This window comes from Mercenaria mercenaria, chromosome 4 (genome assembly GCF_021730395.1).
Source record: "Mercenaria mercenaria strain notata chromosome 4, MADL_Memer_1, whole genome shotgun sequence".
NCBI lineage: Eukaryota > Metazoa > Mollusca > Bivalvia > Venerida > Veneridae > Mercenaria > Mercenaria mercenaria.
This window is the reverse complement of record NC_069364.1, coordinates 43764790-43786331: the sequence shown is the minus strand read 5'-3', so window position 1 is coordinate 43786331 and position 21542 is coordinate 43764790. Positions and strand designations below refer to the sequence as shown.

The 21542-nt window shown below is 36.2% G+C and overlaps 1 protein-coding gene across 1 annotated transcript in view; it reads left to right on the top strand.

Annotated features, from left to right (window-relative positions):
• Positions 1-2195: 2195 nt before the first annotated feature.
• LOC123551576 (rho GTPase-activating protein 1-like) overlaps positions 2196-21542 on the top strand; it is a 31007-nt gene continuing 11660 nt past the window's right edge. The window contains exons 1-7 of the mRNA XM_053542159.1: positions 2196-2312; positions 2750-2904; positions 4069-4200; positions 7351-7437; positions 14910-15008; positions 16539-16649; positions 19448-19518. Of these exons, the coding sequence (XP_053398134.1) occupies positions 2196-2312; positions 2750-2904; positions 4069-4200; positions 7351-7437; positions 14910-15008; positions 16539-16649; positions 19448-19518 (772 nt within the window). The remainder of the gene's footprint in view (positions 2313-2749; positions 2905-4068; positions 4201-7350; positions 7438-14909; positions 15009-16538; positions 16650-19447; positions 19519-21542) is intronic.

Below are 21542 nucleotides of genomic sequence, written 5' to 3'. Positions count from 1 at the left end.
GATTTTGAGTTCCAAAGGTCAAAGGTCATTTAAACCTTTTACTGACGATAACTTGAGAACGCTTGGGCGGAGGATCATGAAACTTCATAGGGAGGTTGTTCATGACTAGCAGATGACCTCTATTGATTTTGTGATCAGTAGGTCAAAGGTCAAGCAAGTTCGGCTTTGACATTGGCTTAGTTCTGTGACAAGGCCATATTGTGGGGGTATATTTCGTCACTCCTGTGACAACTCTAGTTTTTTTAGCTCACCTGTCACAAAGTGACAAGGTGAGCTTTTGTGATCGCGCGGCGTCCGTCGTCCGTCCGTCCGTGCGTACGTGCGTCCGTGCGTAAACTTTTGCTTGTGACCGCTCTAGAGGTCACAATTTTCATGGGATCTTTATGAAAGTTGGTCAGAATGTTCACCTTGATGATATCTAGGTCAAGTTCGAAACTGGGTCACGTGCCTTCAAAAACTAGGTCAGTAGGTCTAAAAATAGAAAAACCTTGTGACCTCTCTATAGGCCATATATTTCACAAGATCTTCATGAAAATTGGTCAGAATGTTCACCTTGATGATATCTAGGTCAAGTTCGAAACTGGGTCACGTGCCATCAAAAACTAGGTCAGTAGGTCTAAAAATAGAAAAACCTTGTGACCTCTCTAGAGGCCATATATTACACAAGATCTTCATGAAAACTGGTCAAAACGTTCAACTTGATGATATCTAGGTCAAGTTCGAAAGTGGGTCACGTGCCATCAAAAACTAGGTCAGTAGGTCTAAAAATAGAAAAGCCTTGTGACCTCTCTAGAGGCCGTACTTTTCAATGGATCTTCATAAAAATTGGTCAGAATGTTCACCTTGATGATATCTAGGTCTAGTTCGATACTGGGTCATGTGCCTTCAAAAACTAGGTTAGTAGGTCAAATAATAGAAAAACCTTGTGACCTCTCTAGAGGCCATATTTTTCATGGGATCTGTATGAAAGTTGGTTTGAATGTTCATCTTGATGATATCTAGGTCAAGTTTGAAACTGGGTCAACTGCGGTCAAAAACTAGGTCAGTAGGTCAAATAATAGAAAAACCTTGTGACCTCTCTAGAGGCCATATTTTTCATGGGATCTGTATGAAAGTTGGTTTGAATGTTCATCTTGATGATATCTAGGTCAGGTTCGAAACTGGGTCACATGCTGTCAAAAACTAGGTCAGTAGATCAAATAATAGAAAAACCGTGTGACCTCTCTAGAGGCCATATTTTTGATGGGATCTGTATGAAAGTTGGTCTGAATGTTCATCTTGATGATATCTAGGTCAAGTTCGAAACTGGGTCAACTGCAGTCAAAAACTAGGTCAGTAGGTCTAAAAATAGAAAAACCTTGTGACCTCTCTAGAGGCCATATTTTTCAATGAATCTTCATGAAAATTGGTCAGAATGTTCATCTTGATGATATCTAGGTCAAGTTCGAAACTGGGTCACGTGTAGTCATAAACTAGGTCAGTAGGTCAAATAATAAAAAAACCTTGTGACCTCTCTAGAGGCCATATTTCTCATGGGATCTGTATGAAAGTTGGTCTTAGTATTCATCTTGATGTTATCTAGGTCAAGTTCGAAACTGGGTCAACTGCGGTCAAAAACTAGGTCAGTAGGTCTAAAAATAGAAAAACCTTTTGACCACTTTAGAGGCCAATTTTTCAATGGATCTTCATGAAAATTTGTCTGAATGTTCACCTTGATGATATCTACATAAAATTTGAAACTGGGTCACGTGTGGTCAAAACTATGTCAGTAGGTATAAAAATAAAAAACCTTGTGACCTCTCTAAGGCCATACTCTTCAATGAGATCTTCATGAAAATTGGTGAGAATGTCACCTTGATAATATCTATGTCAAGTTCAAAACTGGGTCATGTGCCTTCAAAAACTAGGTCGTTAGGTCAAATAAAAGAAAAACCTTGTGACCTCTCTAGAAGCCATATTTTTCAATGGATCTTCATGAAAATTGGGTCATGTGGAGAAGGTGAGCGATTCAGGACCATCATGGTCCTCTTGTTTAACATACAGCCTTGAAATTTGGATGACATGTACAGTTTTGCACACCGATCTTAAAACTGACTTTCAGTGACCATAAATATGACCTACTCACCTACTTTCTAATATTTTAGCATCAGTTTGCCATTTTAAACATGTGGCTCATATTACGATTTAGGGTCATCATGACCCTCTTGTTTGATGTTGCTGGGAACTTCTATGGCCAGGATCGTGAAGGTCGCTTGCCTGTCAATGGTTTGTGTTCAAAACTCCACTTTGGATGTAGAATTCTATCACCTGAGGTAGTTGCCAACTACATTTTAGGAAGGTTAGGGATTTAACCAAGGTGGAGCCCAGGCCTGATACAATGTCTGAAGGAGCACCTTGAGTCTTCAGCCATCAATATAGCTGGAAAGTCATGATATGATCTAAATTGTATTGATATGTTTAACCCACAAAAACAAGTAAACACACATAGTGTTACATGTTTTCCCTTTTGTTTGATATTAACCCACTATTTTCCATTTTTGTGGTTATACAGGATGAAGATGAGGCTGAGCCAAGAGCTTACCATGACATAGCTAGACATGGCATTATTAAAGTGGCATTATATTCTACTTTATATTTACACACTGTGTTCTGTAGGAGATTACCATGACATTGCTAGATATAGAATTATTGAAGTAGCATATATTATGTATGGTGTTTACACACTGTGTTGTATTTTTGTGTTGAATAGGATGAAGATGAGGCTGAGCCAGGAGATTACCATGACATTGCTAGACATGGCATTATTGAAGTGGCAGGAGATGATGTATATGGTAGAAAAGTTATTGTGTTCTCGGCTTGCAAATTACCTCCAAAAACAGAACTCAATCATCAAAGATTGTTTGAGTAAGTTGGGCTTCATTATGTCTCCTCATATGCGGGGAGACAAATTGATATTGTCTTGTCTGTCTGTCTGCACATTTGTCACTAGATTTTGTCAAGTTTTCTCTGAAGGTGCTGGTGGATTTCAACTAGATTGTGTAGGAAGGTTTCAGTACTAGTGCTAGTTTCAATTATTTGTGACATTTCTTGGTAAGTTACTGGTTTATGACAATGACATTTGCTCATTATGTTAAAAGTTCTCTGTGGCTCTGTAATATTGCATTTATTATTATCAATAACATTTATAGGTTGTCTGATTTTTAAAAAACATACGAGGTATTGTCATCACTTGATTGCCAGCATTGGTTAATTTTTTTGCATACTAAATTTTATCATCATTAGATTACTACATAGGCCAAGAAGCATAACTCTAATAAGCATTCTTTTAGAATTATGGTCCTTTTTATACTTAGAAAATTTGATTTTCTTAGTTAAAATTTTTGTTTAGGTCTATTTTTTCCCCAAAAAGAGCTACAACTTTGAAACTTTAAATTTTTGTTTAGGTCCACTTTACTTGAATACTGTCAGAACACTAGCTTTGAAACATTGCAGACTTGTTTATCATCATTAAAGTCTGATATGCATTTTGTGTGAATTATGGCCCTAAATGTACGTTGTGTGAATTATGGCCCTTAATGTACTTAGAAAATTTGAATTTCTTTTTATGAAGGTCCACTTTTCTTGAATTCTACAAGGGCTATAGCTTTGAAACTTTGTAAGTTAGATATGTAAGTAGGTCAAGAACCATACCTCTCTCTTGCATTTTGTCAGAATTATGGGCCTTTTATAATGTAGAAAATCAGTATTTCTTGGTTGTTTTTTGTTTTTCACTTTTCTTGAACACTTACTATAGCTTTGAAACTTCATACATTTTTTTGTCATCAATTAAGTTGAGTTAGAAGGCCAAGAATCTTAACTACATGTATTTTCTTGCATATTGTCAGAGTGCTTACAGACGAGTGATGGCATTTGCAGGTGGTGCTCATGTTATAAAGTTTACATTAGACCAGTATATTGAGATGGACTATGTGATATGGTTTATGTCCACTTTATGATAAGTTTAAGAAGATGACATTAAACCAGAATGTTGAGGTGAAATATATAATAGTATGTTGTTTATATCCACAGGTTTATGAAGATGACCTTAGACCAATATGTTGAGATGGACTATGTGATAGTGTATTTCCATCATGGTATGACAAGCAAGAACAAACCAAAATTGTCTTGGATGGTGCAGGTCTATAGAGAGTTAGACAGAAAGTGAGTATATGGCTGCAGGCACAGGTTTCCATTCAATAGCTGTCAGGCTGGGATTTTATTTATTTTCCAACAGCTTATAGGAAATTTTCTATAAAGAAGTAAACAACTGCAAAAAAAATGGTTTTGCAAATATTATCATTTTAATTTCTGTCCAGCTTTTATACTAAATGACGAACACAGGTGCACTTCTGAACATTATTTTTGGCACATATGGTCACTATGGTAGAACCTGTGGTCTTCTACAAGCCATCTGGATTACTTTCCCTTTTTAGCTCACCTGTCACAAAGTGACAAGGTGAGCTTTTGTGATCGCGCGGTGTCCGTCGGTGCGTGCGTCCGTAAACTTTTGCTTGTGACCACTCTAGAGGTCACATTTTTCATGGGATCTTTATGAAAGTTGGTCAGAATGTTCACCTTGATGATATCTAGGTCAAGTTCGAAACTGGGTCACATGCCAGCAAAAACTAGGTCAGTAGGTCTAAAAATAGAAAAACCTTGTGACCTCCTTAGAGGCCATATATTTCACAAGATCTTCATGAAAATTGGTCAGAACGTTTATCTTGATGATATCTAGGTCAGGTTCGAAACTGGGTCACGTGCCATCAAAAACTAGGTCAGTAGGTCAATTAATAGAAAAACCTTGTGACCTCTCTAAAGGCCACATTTTTCATGGGATCTGTATGAAAGTTGGTCTGAATGTTTATCTTGATGATATCTAGGTCAAGTTTGAAACTGGGTCATGTGCGGTCAAAAACTAGGTCAGTAGGTCTAAAAAAAAGAAAAACCTTGTGACCTTTCTAGAGGCCATATATTTCATGAGATCTTCATGAAAATTGGTCAGAATGTTCATCTTGATGATATCTAGGTCAAGTTCGAAAGTGGGTCACGTGCCATCAAAAACTAGGTTAGTAGGTCAAATAATAGAAAAACCTTGTGACCTCTCTAGAGGCCATATTTTTCAAGGGATCTGTATGAAAGTTGGTCTGAATGTTCATCTTGATGATATCTAGGTCAGTTTCGAAAGTGGGTCATATGCCATCAAAAACTAGGTCAGTAGGTCAAATAATAGAAAAACCTTGTGACCTCTCTAAAGGCCATATTTTTCATGGGATCTGAATGAAAGTTGGTCTGAATGTTCATCTTGATGATATCTAGGTCAAGTTCGAAACTGGGTCATGTGCGGTCAAAAACTAGGTCAGTAGGTCTTAAAATAGAAAAACCTTGTGACCTCTCTAGAGGCCATACTTGTGAATGGATCTCCATAAAAATTGGTCAGAATGTTCACCTTGATGATATCTAGGTCAAGTTTGAAACTGGGTCACGTGCCTTTAAAAACTAGGTCAGTAGGTCAAATAATAAAAAAAACTTTGTGACCTCTCTAGAGGCCATACTTTTCATGGGATCTATATGAAAGTTGGTCTGAATGTTCATCTTGATGATATCTAGATCAAGTTTGAAACTGGGTCAACTGCGGTCAAAAACTAGGTCAGTAGGTCTAAAATTAATAAAATCTTTTGACCTCTCTAGAGGCCATATTTTTCAATGGATCTTCAGAAAATTGATCTGAATGTTCACCTTGATGATATCTAGGTCAGTATTGAAACTGGGTCACGTGCGGTCAAAAACTAGGCCAGTAGGTATAAAAATAGAAAAACCTTGTGACCTCTCTAGAGGCCATATTTTCATGAGATCTTCATGAAAATTAAGTGAGAATGTTCACCTTGATGATATCTAGGTAAAATTGAAAACAGGGTCATGTACCTTCGAAAACTAGGTCAATAGGTCAAATAATAGAAAAACCTTGTGGCCTCTCTAGAGACCATTTTTAGCTCATCTGATTTTTTGAAAAAAAATGATGAGTTATTGTCATCACTTGAGCGGTTGTCGGCGTTGGCGTCGGCGTCGGCGTCGGCGTTGCTTGGTTAAGTTTTATGTTTAGGTCAGCTTTTCTCCTAAACTATCAAAGCTATTGCTTTGAAACTTGGAATACTTGTTCACCATCATAAGCTGACCCTGTATAGCAAGAAACATAACTCCATCTTGCTTTTTGCAAGATTTATGGCCCCTTTGTACTTAGAAAATATCAGATTTCTTGGTTAAGTTTTATGTTTAGGTCAACTTTCTCCTAAACTATCAAAGCAATGCTTGAAACTTGGAATACTTGTTCACCATCATAAGCAGACCTGTACATCAAGAAACATAACTCCATCTTGCTTTTTGCAAGATTTATTGCCCCTTTGGACTTAGAAAATCAGTTTTCTTGGTTAAGTTTATGTTTAGGTAAGCTTTTATCCTAAACTATCAAAGCATTGCTTAAAACTTGCAACACTTGTTCACCATCATAAGTTGACCCTGTATACAAGAAACATAACTCTGTCCTGCTTTTTGCAAGATTTATGGCCCCTTTTGGACTTAGAAAATACCAGATTTTCTTGTTAAGTTTTATGTTTAGGTCAACTTTTCTCTTAAACTATCAAAGCTATTGCTTTGAAACTTGCAACACTTGTTCACCATCATAAGCTGACCCTGTACAGCAAGCAACATAACTCCATCCTGCTTTTTGCAATAATTATTGCCCCTTTTGGACTTAGAAAATCATTTTCTTGGTTGAGTATTATGTTTAAGTCAACTTTTCTCATAAACTATCAAAGCTATTGCTTTAAAACTTGCAACAGTTTTTCACCATCATAAGTGGACACTGTACATCAAGAAACATAACTCTATCCTGCTTTTTGCAAGAATGATGGCCCTTTTTAGACTTAGAAAATCATGGGTAGGACAATATTTCTATTACACAAAAAAAATCAGATGAGCGTCAGCACCCGCAAGGCGGTGCTCTTGTTTTAATGGATCTTCTTGAAAATTGGTTAGAATTTTTATCTTGATAATATCTATGTCAAGTTCAAAACTGGGTCACATGAGCTCAAAAACTAGGTCACTATGTCAGATAATAGAAAAAACGACGTCATACTCAAAACTGGGCCATGTGGGAAGAGGTGAGCGATTCAGGACCATCATGGTCCTCTTGTATTATTTTGTTGGCTTGAACTCGCAGTAGTTAGGGACAAATGATTAAAAGTGAGGTTGATGTCTGATGCAGTGATGGACTTATTATTTTCCTAGTTACACTGATACATTTACTGTTTCCAGATATAAGAAGAATTTGAAAGCCCTGTATTTGGTCCATCCTACAAATTTTATAAGAATATTATGGAATATATTCAAGCCACTCATCAGGTGAGTCTCTCCCTTTTGTTCTGTATAATTGTTCCCCCATAGTAGTAGTAGTAGTAGCTTGTATTTGATGCTGCTTTAATTGGCATGGAAATATTTGTGATGATACTTCTATGTACTTAAAATTTTAAAACAATAAAAGAAAGAATCAAAAGTCATTAAAATAAGTACTGGTATATGGCCCTTTCATGTTAAGAGAACAGAATTGATCTAGAGGTTGGGATTTTAGTATATGTACCTGAAAATGTAGTTTAAAGCTATGTAATTGTGATAAAAAAGTTTTCATCCCTCTTTTATCATCTTTTATACAAAATACTTGTAAATATGAAAAGATCTTAAATTGCATTTTAATTCATGTTTAATACCTATGAGCCAGCCCCTTTAATGAAGAGGGTATATTGTTTTGCTCCTGTCTGAGTCTGCTGCCCGGCATTTGATTTATTACAAACATTTCCATAAACTTTTTTTGCCTTCATAAATGTTGTCTGTGGCCGCAGAAAACCCCCCTATTTTTTGAAGGGTCAGTAGAAAAAGGTCAATGTCAAAAGTGACTGAACTAAAAGGGGTTTCAGATCAAGAATTGGTTTGGCGGGTAAGGACTTTGAAACTTTTTGGATGTAACTTTTTTCAGCGGTCACTGATGACCCTTGGTGATAGTTTTGGGTAAAAGGGTAAAAGCACCTTGAGATTCTTTTCGGGAGAACATTTGGGTTGTGGCCGCAAGTTTCCATAAAAAAGAAAAGGGTCCCCCAAATGACCCCTAATTTTTTGGGTTTTTTAGGGTCAGGGGTTAAGGAAAAAGGGTTTAAGTGATGTAAAGCTGAAAAAGGGTTTTGCATATTCGGGGAAATGCTTTCACGATGACTGTCAGTCTTCATACATGAATGCATTCCAGAAAAAAAACCCTTTGTCATGAAATGACAAGGTCAAGGTCAAGTTGCGGGGCCTTTTAAAAGGGGGGATAAGGCTTGGGTTTAAAAGGGCCTTAAAACTTCAAAGCATGATTATTTTTTGGCCTTTAAATGGTTTAAATAAATGCATAGTAACCTGAGACGAAAGGGTGAACCTTTTTTCACCCATCGGTCAACAGGGGCCGTATGTCCTTTTGCAATTACTCTTTTTTTCTTTTTTAAAATTTTTTGGGGACTACTCTTTTTTTTTAAAAAAATTTTTATTTTTTTTATATGAAAATTTTCTAAAAGAAAAATCATTGTTAACTTTTGTAATATCAGCACAAATGGTAAAATAAAAGGTGAATAAATTTAATAAGTATATTTTAAAACTTTATGTGAAATATATCACGCATTAACTCCTTTCAAATGAAAAAAAAAACAAATTTTTTGGGGTGATTTTTTGCAAAAATCCGGTGCTGCAAAAAGGGGTAGTATGTACCCAAGCTTAACAATATGTACCAACATAAACTCTTCTGGGTGAGGACAAAACTCATCCGAAAACAGGCTTCCATCTGATATTTGTGTACATTTTCATTTATTGGCTTAAAAGGGGAAAAAAAAAAATACCTATATTATATTTAAACCCAAAAACAAAATTTGATTTAAATTGATGTAAACTGGCATCACATTATCATACTTATTTGTGACTATAAATTTCCTCTAATTTTTTAAATTTTACTTTAAGCAACATACTAAACAAGAAAAACCTTTGTCAAGGTATATTACGTCGACATTGTTTTAAGAGACCACCCAAGGGCTTTTAAAAGTGTCCAAAAGGGAATGGCTCTTAATGAATTTCATTTAGATGAAAAGAAAAGTTGTTTTTAACTGTTAATTAACTTATTTTATTATGAACATGCACGTAGGGATAAAAAATTTTTTTAACATCGTAAACATTTTTCTAATCCAAAAACCTAAAAATTTTCAAATTTTTTCCCCTTCAACTAATACAAAGGTTAATGCATTCAGTCATGGCGAAACGTACTCGCAATACACAGACGAAAAATGCCCGTAAATTTTTGGGTCCCCTTTTCGCTTAATAATACTTTTTGTAATTTTACGGCGGACTACATTGGGTCCATTCGTTTAATAAAAAAGCATTTAAGGGAAAAATTTAGTACTGAAAACTTTGGGGGGGGATTTGAACCGTCGTTTAATACAAACACGCTTAAAAGGGGTGGCGCAAGTAATTCAACTGTTTTTTAAAAGGCAGATGAGGTCTTTTGTTTTGGGTGGATTGTGGTTTGTCCTTTTTGAACATGTCTTGCTTGAAATTTGTAGGCGGGTAATTGGACCCTTGTTTATTCATTTTACAAAATGGTCAGTAAAAATTATTTTGTAATTGAAGAACTACTAAACTATTTACAATTTTAAATAAAAAAAAAACCCAAAATCTGCTATTTTATCTCCTTCTAAAAAAAACATTGTGGGTCCATAATTTGTTATAAGAAGTATTTTAAGTTTAAATTAAACTGAGTATCTAACACTTAACTTTTAAGCAATATTACAAGAATCTAGAAAAACTAGATCATTTTTTGTTTTAAAAAATTAATTTGTTTATTTTAAAGGTCTTTTTTTTTACACACAAAAGTTAATTGCCTTTTTCCCTTTCAAAAGGGGGGTTTTTAAAGGAAGGTTAATGTTATTTAGCAGTTTTTTTCAGCAATACCATCTTATTTTTTCCGATGTCACCTCATTAAAATATCTGTATATATATTGCTTGTCAGCTAGTAGAGTGAACGGTTTCCACCCAACAACTTGGAACCACTTGACCAAAAACCTTTCAAACGTTAAGGATTGGACAATAAAGTAGGTGTAGATAACCGTATTTCGGGGTCAAAGGGACCCGTTTTCCCCCAACTTGATAGCATGTTTGGGCTTGAAAAGGTAAAGCACCTATTTTTTTTTGGGTCATAAGCAGGGGTCAAAGGTAAAGGTCTAAGTTAAAAGGACTAAAAAGGGACAACCCACATGGGGTGGGGGGGGGGGGGGGGGGGGGGGGGGGATACATTTTTTTACAAAAGCTCTTTTTCAGTCAATACAAAATGCTGAGGAAAAAAGAAAAGGGTTAACTGAAATTTTTTTTTTTCAATAATTGTTGAACAAAATTATAAAACTTCCTTTATATTTCTTGAAATATTGTAAAACCCTCAACCCATAACTGTGCCCTTTAATTCCCATGGAAACAAAGTAATCTACCCAAACCCGGGGTGTAAAGGCAAAGAAAAGGCAGCATAATTTTTACTGACTAAATAAATGAAACTTCATTTTTTTATTGCCGTAAAATTTAGCAACCAGTACAACAATTTCCCCCATCCCATTAGTCAAGGTCAAAGTAAAGGTCAGCTAAAGTTTCATTGAAATGAAATAGATGAAATTACTACTGTCAGTATCAAGCCAAGACTTGGTTCTTACATTAGAAGCTTGAAATTCCCATATAAAAAAAGACAAAAAAAATAAAAAACAGAAAATTTCATTTTGTTTTTTCTGAAGTGCATCGCTGACTGTCCTTTTTTTTGTTTCAGTAACTTAAGTGAATAACATAAACCCACAAAGATCCCGAGGAAACCCAACTTTTCCCCAGCCAGATCTTTTTGTTTTTTTTCGTTTGATTTTGGTCTGTAACAGGGGAAGGTTTTTGTTTATGTTTGGAACTCTCCTTTCAAAAAATTTACTGGGGGGGAATCTTTTTTTTGTAAAAACACTAATAGTTGGTTTATATTTAAAATTTGGTGCGGGAATTTGTATTTTTACCAATCTTGTATCAACACAAGATATTGGGGATTTTAAATGTTTTTTAGGGGAAAGTTTTTGCATTTGCAATATTTTTTCAAATATGTAAAGAAAAAAAATAATTTAAACTATTGAAAAATATGAAATTTTACAATATATTCTAAATATGTATTTTTTTGAAACATAGCTATGGGGCTGATTTGTCCCCTTTTTTTATTTTTTCCCGTCGCAGCGCCAAACACAAATGTCATTATGGGGCCCTGCCCCAACGTTTCTCCACAAATGACGCCCCCCTGAATGTCACCCTGCAAAATTCGCCACAAAAACCGAACCTCGTTATGGAGCCCCACTACGTAGTCTTTTCCCCTTCCAAATTTACATGATTGTATTAAGCAAATTAGAGATAAAACGTGGACTTTTGGAGTGGCGACGTTTGTTGGGGTAGCCGTACTGATGTTCAGCGGGCCAACATTTGGCAGGGCAACGTTCGGCAGGGCGCCATAAGGACATTTGTCCTTGTGTTGCTGCGACAGAACGAAATAACAAAATGGCATAAATCAGACACCAGACATATCTGTATAAAACTATATATGAATTTTTAACATCCCCTTTGGGGATCTTTCTAATATTCTCATACTCAATTTTTTTTTTTGTTTATAAAATTCTTTTAATGCCATCAAAGTTTACCCTTTTTAAACCCTTCTTATTTTGAAAAAGAAAAAAAAATTAAGAAATAATGAAAAAGAAAGAGATATTAATGTACTTTTCTTGTTTTGTATCTGGTTTGTAGTAGGTGATGTTCATATTTAGAACCTTTTTTTCTATTTCTTTTTTTATCATTTGTAGGATTTTTTACAACTTTGTTTTATGAAAAAGGTAACCCATTGAAGCATCAAAAAAAGTTCATGCATAAAAGTCATTGTGTTACAAGGTAGCACTTGTTAGGGGCAATACATTTTTTTTTTTGCACCCCCCATCCCCTTCCCCCCTTTCCCCCCCCCCCCCCCCCCCCCCCCCCCCCCCCCCCCCAACACACCTCCAAGATCTGTTCATAACATACGTCCAGCCTGTACTTTTTTATATTTTTGTTGTCCATCGAGCACTGTCCAATATTCAAATTCAATGAAACTTTAAAAATGGATGAAAAAATGGTCAAGCAAATTGGGGGCTCACCCATTGTCAAGTCACAGCAAGGACAACCCCCGCTTGGGGCATCAAGAACCAGTTTTAGTCTTTGCTATTGGGCCCGTTTCTAGAAACCAGAACACCATCAGATGCTGAGTTAAGACTGGCTCCAAAGTCAAGTTAAACCCTTTGAACAATTCCCCCCCTCCCCAAAGAACACCCCCCTTTCACCCCCCCCCCCCTTTAAAACCCACAACACCACCTAAAGAAAAGGAATTGTCTTTATTAATGGGGTTAATTAGATTGAAGAAATAAAGGCTTTTAATGTGGACTACCTTTTACCCCTTTAAAAACCATTTTCATTCTTTCCCTTTTTTAACAACTCGAAATTATTCGGTTTTGTTTATAATTTTAAAAGACTTTGGAGAGCTTTGGTAAATATTAACATTGTAGTCACCATCAGTACTTGTCTGTATCCACCAAAATAATTATGGATTCAGTTTAAACTAACTTTTTTTTTTGTATCCTAAAGAAATTCATTTAGTCCCCCGGTTCCCTCACGATTAAATAAATTGAAATGTTCAATGATTTTACATACTTTAAATTTTTTCCCGACTAAAATGTTTTACTCCTTTATCCTAAGATTGTTGATGTAATTACCCATTGTAATTATTCCTGAAAAATTTTTTTATTTTCAAATTGTTTATCAGTCTTGCCCAGTTTTTGTCAAAGAAAAACTTTTTACTTTATAAACGGCACTGTATATTGTTTTTATCTATTTGTATTAGCTGTCAAACTTTGATACTTTTTGAAGTTGCTCTTTTAAATTCTGCAGTAGCTTTATAAATTAATGTAGTAAATTTCATTACTGTGAAATTGTTCATATTCGCTTAACTAATATTCATTTATTTCGTGGTTGTGTAGCCTTTCTTGATGTTAAATTTATCAATTTTTGTTTAAAGATTAATTATTTTGAGATTCTGAATTAAGCCTTTTTAGAAACAATTTTACTTCGATTTTTGCATTTACCACTCTGTTAAGTCAGTTATCAGCATTTTACCACAATTGTCACTTCTTTTTCTGTCTTCGAATTGCCCCCAAAAGCAGGACATTTTTTCTGGCCATTTGACCTCTGCTTAGGGATGGACCCCTATAAGACATTGGGAAATTAAACCCATGACAAAAATTCGGTCAGGCATTTTGGGATTCTTGGACCTAAAAATGTCAAAGGCGACAGGCTTTTCCCTAAAAACTGGGGAAAGAAAAATCAAAAAGGAAAATCTAATTAAACAAATTTTCCTAGGTCCTAAACCATGTTGTTACAGTAAGTTTAGTTTACAGGCGGTTATGCCTTTTAACTCTGCAAAAAATTTTGAGGGTAGTTTTGCTGTGATTTGCCTTTGATATTTTTTAAAATCTGAATGTAGGGGGAGCTTAATTTAACATTTTTTTACTTTTTTAAAGGGTGAATTTCGGGCCAGATAACTTTTTTGACACTTTTAACCTATTTTGTTTTAAAAAAAAACTCGGCAGTGTTTTCTGTTATTTGCACTATCTGGCTTGAAATTCAAAAAAAAATTACAGGGCAACACAGAAACAACCCACAAAATCTTAAAAAAAAAGCTTGTTGACACTTTCTTTCTGGGGAGTGTCACAAGTACTCCTTCAGAACACTGTGATAATTTAAATACATAGGTAACAGGCATACTGCTAATATTTCAAAGAGCAACTCTATATTACTACAGAATCATTTATATTCATTGGAAACAAATTTTCATGGATTTTATTGTTCCTTCAGTCATTCAAGATTAAAGCCCGTTGAACCATCAAAAGTCCCATACATTTTACCTCCAAAAGGTGGAATCCAGGAAGTCATATCCCCATGAAATAGCTGTTTCAACAAAAACCATGAAATTTCGTTCCCATGAAATTAAATGATTTCGGGGGTCTGCAAGTGTGGAAGTTCTGTCTTCAGAACAGTTTAAAGTACATGATCTTATTTCAGTCTGCACTTAAGAACCATTTCCTTGACATATACCACATGTCAAGTAATTTGAAAGATGCCAGTACTTCACATTTTTTTCACATGTGGGAAATAATTGTACTTTTATAAGAACTTTGAACTTCCTTGGTTTTGGACAAAAGGGTTATTTCATATGGATATGAATTAATGTATGTTACCTTCTGAAGTTGAAATGAATTCTGAAATTTACTTGTTCATCAGTGACTGATGCAACCATGAAAGCGATGAATTTTAGTCACCCACAAATGAGCCGTGCCATGAGAAAACCAACATAGTGGGCTTGCGACCAGCATGGATCCAGATCAGCCTGCGCATCCGCACAGTCTGGTCAGGATCCATGCTGTTCGCTAACAGTTTCTCTGATTACAATAGGCTTTGAAAGCGAACAGCATGGATCCTATGTTGGTTTTCTCATGGCGCGGCTCAAATATTCATGAATTCACATTACTTGGGTGAGAGCAAAAGAGGTACAAGTGTAGATAAATAAAGATGCACATAGAACTGTTTTGCTCTCACCTCTAACCTGCAAAATTAGGCAAGTTTCATATTTTTATAAGCAATATATATATCTTTGATAATTTTTTCTTTTATGTTAAATTCTTTTTATTCCACAGAGACAAGAATGTTGTTGTTTATTTCAGTGCAAAGTTTGGGAGGAAGGTCATGTATGTAAACTATCTACATGAGTTGAAGGCTCATCTACACTTTGACCAGCTTAAAGTCCCTCCACTTGTCTTACAGTGAGTAATAATCACATTTTGTCACTGTGTGAAACAGGATCTAATATCTTTAAGTACAGGTGCACTTGATTCACCATGAGTTTTTTTTTTTTTGCAAGCACTGGTGACGTGGTGGTGATGATGATGATGATGATTATGATGATGAAGGGAGTGAAGCAATACAAATTAAGTCATGTTTGAGTTGTAATAATAGTGAACAAAGTACTGTTCTTTGTTCTGTGATTTGCTTGTCTGCCTTTCATTTTTGCAAGTAAAATCTATCCCCTAGAAGCATTGACCAAGCAAGTGAATAGCAGACTTATTTTGAGTCTGTTCATGAGAAATAATAAAAAATTGCAACAACCCTCTCGTGGACTAGTAGCACTAGATAAAAGTGGAATTCTCTTAAGCAGATATAGAAAGGGCAAGACCAGAAAAATTAACAACACTGAATAATTTTGAACAAGTGTGAATAATATGGATCAATCTCAGCCTGTACTTTACAGATTTGCAAAATTTTTGACAAATTTACTTATTTAAAACCAGCTGTATCTCATTTAATCATCTATTGCTCGTGGTAAGGTAGCAGTTGATATAAGCTCCATAGTCTGTCCATTTCAGGATTTGAACTTATAACCTCTGCATGAGTGGTTGCTTTTTATATGCCCCCTGGTGTCCATCTGTCCGGCTGTTAGCAATTTCATGTCCACTCTGTAACTCTTGAACCCCTTGAAGGATGTCAAAGAAACTTGACACAAATGTTCACCACATTAGGACGACAGGCAGAGCGCATGTTCTGGATGGCTCGCTCCAAGGTCAAGGTCACACTTAGGGGTCAAAGTTTATGAGTGTGTTTCATGTCTGCTCTGTAATTCTTGACCCCCTTGAAGGATTTCAAAGAAACTTGAAGGTTCACCACATCAAGACGACATGCAGAGCACATGTTCTGGATGTCTCGCTTCAAGGTCAAGGTCACACTTGGGGGTTAAAAGTCATCGCTCTGTAACACTTGAACCTCTTGAAGGATTTCGGAGAAACTTGACACAAATGTTCATGCAGAGCTCATGTTCTGGATGATTAGCTACAAGGTCAAGGTCAGATTTAGAGGTCAAAGGTCATACCATCGGGCATATATGCTCCGCATTGCAGTGCTCTTGTTGATTATCCACTACTGCCCAATTTTTCCCAGTAATACTTTTTCACTTTTTCCCAGTAAGTCAGTTTTTTTTTCCGATTCAGTTTTTTCGCAGTCATTTTTTTCGCAGTCATTTTTTCCCCAGTCACTTTTTCCAGCCATTTTTCCCCAGTCACTTTTTTCCAGCCTTTTTTTCCCCAGTCAGTTTTTTCCAGTCAGTTTTTTACACAATCTGTTTTACCACAGTCTGTTTTACCACAGTCAGTTTTTTCCCAGTCAGTCTTTTTTTACGGTAAGTTTTTTTTTCTGTTGGAAGTAATCAAAGAGTTGATTTTTTTTTTCTTCAGAGGAAAAAAACTGATGAGAGAAACACAGACTGTTGATTTAAATTGACAACATTTGAAATATTTTTCTAGATACAATGCAAAGATCCTGTCAACACAGAAGCCATCTTATCCATATGGTGGTGATGTACAACGTAACAATAGCTCACTGAAGACACAGCAGTTTGGTGTTTCTTTATCACTGTGAGTATCCAACAACGAGAAATAGAATAATGATTAATAATTAATATTTATAAAGATCACTGATCACATAAGCCTCTATGGACAAGTGGATAAACTCGCCAACTTCAAATGGTTAATGTCACTGACTTAGTGAATTGTCCTCGGACAGAAACTCCTAGGGGTGTAGAATTCTTTCATCATAGTGTGGAAGCTGTCCAGCTGTCTTGCAAATGTTGGTGGTATTTCCCAGTGTGTAACTTGAGATAAGTTTAAGAGAGATTAACATATTATTAAGTACTTTACATGTAAAATTTTTTGGCTGAATGGTTAGACACTGACTATGGACCAATTTATTCTCACCCTGTTGGTTTGAACATTGGGAGTGTAGAATTTTTGTGAGGAAGTTATCCAAATGGCTTTGAAAGGTCAGTGGTTTTATCCATGTACCCACCTATATGTGAAATAATGTCCTACAGAGATACATTTGGGTGAGGGCAGAGGTCTATCTGCTTTGTTATAACTGACAAGTTTCCACAAGTTAAATTGTAACATAAAAATTTTACCTGCTTTGTCATAGCAAGTTACGTGAAACAGGCCCCTGTCATTTACTTTAGGATGGTAATCTGCGATTCTTTCCAGTTGAAGAAAGCAAGGAAATTTACGCAATGTTCAAAATTTACATAAGAATGTAATGTTAATTAACACAATTTATATATGACTGGAACAGTTTTGTGAATTTTTCACATGTTTTTAGCTCACCTGTCACAAAGTGACAAGGTGAGCTTTTGTGATCGCGCGGTGTCCGTCGTCCGTCCGTCCGTGCGTGCGTGCGTGCGTGCGTCAGTCCGTAAACTTTTGCTTGTGACCACTCTAGAGGTCACATTTTTCATGGGATCTTTATGAAAGTTGGTCAGAATGTTCAACTTGATGATATCTAGGTCAAGTTCGAAACTGGGTCACGTGCCGTCAAAAACTAGGTCAGTAGGTCTAAAAATAGAAAAACCTTGTGACCTCTCTAGAGGCCATATATTTCACAAGATCTTCATGAAAATTGGTCAGAACGTTCACCTTGATGATATCTAGGTCAAGTTTGAAAGTGGGTCACGTGCCATCAAAAACTAGGTCAGTAGGTCAAATAATAGAAAAACCTTGTGACCTCTCTAAAGGCCATATTTTTCATGGGATCTGTATGAAAGTTGGTCTGAATGTTCATCTTGATGATATCTAGGTCAAGTTCGAAACTGGGTCACGTGCAGTCAAAAACTAGGTCAGTAGGTCTAAAAATAGAAAAACCTTGTGACCTCTCTAGAGGCCATATATATCATGAGATCTTCATGAAAATTGGTCAGAATGCTCACCTTGATGATATCTAGGTCAAGTTTGAAAGTGGGTCACGTGCCATCAAAAACTAGGTCAGTAGGTCAAATAATAGAAAAACCTTGTGACCTCTCTAAAGGCCATATTTTTCATGGGATCTGTATGAAAGTTGGTCTGAATGTTCATCTTGATGACATCTAGGTCAAGTTCGAAAGTGGGTCACGTGCCGTCAAAAACTAGGTCAGTAGGTCAAATAATAGAAAAAAACCTTGTGACCTCTCTAAAGGCCATATTTTTCATGGGATCTGTATGAAAGTTGGTCTGAATGTTCATCTTGATGATATCTAGGTCAAGTTCGAAACTGGGTCATGTGCGGTCAAAAACTAGGTCAGTAGGTCTAAAAATAGAAAAACCTTGTGACCTCTCTAGAGGCCATACTTGTGAATGGATCTCCATAAAAATTGGTCAGAATGTTCATCTTGATGATATCTAAGTCAAGTTCGAAAGTGGGTCACTTGCCATCAAAAACTAGGTCAGTAGGTCAAATAATGAAAAAACGTTGTGACCTCTCTAGAGGCCATATTTTTCATGGGATCTGTATGAAAGTTGGTCTGAATGTTAATCTTGATGATATATAGGTCAAGTTTGAAACTGGGTCAACTGCGATCAAAAACTAGGTCAGTAGGTCTTGAAATAGAAAAACCTTGTGACCTCTCTAGAGGCCATACCCTTGAATGGATCTTCATGAAAATTGGTCAGAATGTTCACCTTGATGATATCTAGGTCAAGTTTGAAACTGGGTCACGTGCCATAAAAAACTAGGTCAGTAGGTCAAATAATATAAAAACCTTGTGACCTCTCTAGAGGCCATACCTTTCATGGGATCTGTATGAAAGTTGGTCTGAATGTTCATCTTGATGATATCTAGGTCAGGTTTGAAACTGGGTCAACTGCGGTCAAAAAGTAGGGTCAGTAGGTCTAAAATTAGAAAAATCTTTTGACCTCTCTAGAGGCCATATTTTTCAATGGATCTTCATGAAAATTGATCTGAATGTTCACCTTGATGATATCTAGGTCAGTTTCGAAACGGTCACGTGCGGTCAAAAACTAGGCCAGTAGGTATAAAAATAGAAAAACCTTGTGACCTCTCTAGAGGCCATATTTTTCATGAGATCTTCATGAAAATTAGTGATAATGTTCACCTTGATATCTAGGTAAAGTTCAAAACAAGGTCACGTACCTTTGAAAACTAGGTCAATAGGTGAAATAATAGAAAAACCTTGTGACCTCTCTAGAGACCATATTTTTCAATGGATCTTCATGAAAATTGGTCAGAATTTTTATCTTGATAATATCTAGGTCAGGTTCAAAACTGGGTCACATGAGCTCAAAAACTAGGTCACTATGTCAAATAGTAGAAAAAACGACGTCATACTCAAAACTGGGTCATGTGGGAAGAGGTGAGCGATTCAGGACCATCATGGTCCTCTTGTTTATTTCAGAATAAAAGAAAACTATAAGCAGGTTATACCACCAGCTGTTCAACAAACTGTTGAATTCCTCAGAGTTCATGGTAAGACAACATGGTGAAAACACATTTTCATAGCAGTGATTTTTAGCTCACCTGTCACAAAGTGACAAGGTGAGCTTTTGTGATCGCGCGGTGTCCGTCGTCCGTCCGTGCGTGCATCCGTGCGTCCGTCCGTAAACTTTTGCTTGTGACCACTCTAGAGGTCACATTTTTTATGGGATCTTTATGAAAGTTGGTCAGAATGTTCATCTTGATGATATCTAGATCAAGTTCGAAACTGGGTCACGTGCCATCAAAAACTAGGTCAGTAGGTCTAAAAATAGAAAAACCTTGTGACCTCTCTAGAGGCCATATGTTTCACAAGATCTTCATGAAACTTGGTCAGAATGTTCACCTTGATGATATCTAGGTCAAGTTTGAAAGTGGGTCACGTGCAGTCAAAAACTAGGTCAGTAGGTCTAAAAATAGAAAAACCTTGTGACCTCTCTAGAGGCCATATATTTCACAAGATCTTCATGAAAATTGGTCAGAATGTTCGCCTTGATAATATCTAGGTCAAGTTCAAAACTGGGTCACGTGCCTTCAAAAACTAGGTCAGTAGGTCAAATAATAGAAAAAACCTTGTGACCTCTCTAGAGGCCATATTTTCATGGGATCTGTATGAAAGTTGGTCTGATGTTCATCTTGATAATATCTAGGTCAAGTTCGAAACTGGGTCATGTGCGGTCAAAAAACTAGGTCAGTAGGTCTAAAAATAGAAAAACCTTGTGACCTCTCTAGAGGCCATATATTTCATGAGATCTTCATGAAAATTGGTCAGAATGTTCAACTTGATGATATCTAGGCCAAGTTCGAAAGTGGGTCACGTGCAGTCAAAAACTAGGTCAGTAGGTCAAATAATAGAAAAACTTTGTGACCTGTCTAGAGGCCATATTTTTCATGGGATCTGTATGAAAATTGGTCTGAATGTTCATCTTGATGATATCTAGGTCAAATTTGAAAGTGGGTCACGTGCCGTCAAAAACTAGGTCAGTAGGTCAAATAATAGAAAAACCTTGTGACCTCTCTAAAGGCCATATTTTTCATGGGATCTGTATGAAAATTGGTCTGAATGTTCATCTTGATGATATCTAGGTCAAGTTCGAAACAGGGTCATGTGCGGTCAAAAACTAGGTCAGTAGGTCTAAATAGAAAAACCTTGTGACCTCTCTAGAGACCATACTTGTGAATGGATCTCCATAAAAATTGGTCAGAATGTTCACCTTGATGATATCTAGGTCAAGTTTGAAACTGGGTCACGTGCCTTAAAAAACTAGGTCAGTAGGTCAAATAATAAAAAAACCTTGTGACCTCTCTAGAGGCCATACTTTTCATGGGATCTGTATGAAAGTTGGTCTGAATGTTCATCTTGATGATATCTAGGTCAAGTTTGAAACTGGGTCAACTGCGGTCAAAAACTAGGTCAGTAGGTCTAAAATTATTAAAATCTTTTGATCTCTCTAGAGACAATATTTTTCAAGGATCTTCATGAAAATTGGTCAGAATTTTTATCTTGATAATATCTAGGTCAAGTTCAAAACTGGGTCACATGAGCTCAAAAACTAGGTCACTATGTCAAATAATAGAAAAAACGACGTCATACTCAAAACTGAGTCATGTGGGAAGAGGTGAGCGATTCAGGACCATCATGGTCCTCTTGTTATGCTGCTGCTGTCAAAGATCTAGGAGGAATATGGTGTTTGAACTGTCCATTCGTCATTCCATCCATCCACCACACTTCTTGTATACTGAACTCCTGCTACAGTTTTCATGCAGTTCAAATGAAACTTGCTATACATTATAGTATGAAACAGACATGCACATTTGATTGAGACTTTCATGTCTGATTCTTATTTTTGAGTCATGTCCCTTTTTTGGACTTGACTGTATTACAACTACATCTGTACCTTTTGTACTTAACTCCTACTGTTCCCATCCTACTCAAATGAAACTTGGTACACATCTTCAGCATGAATTGGACATGAACAGTTTTTTGAGACTTTCATGTCCGATTATTATTTTTAGCT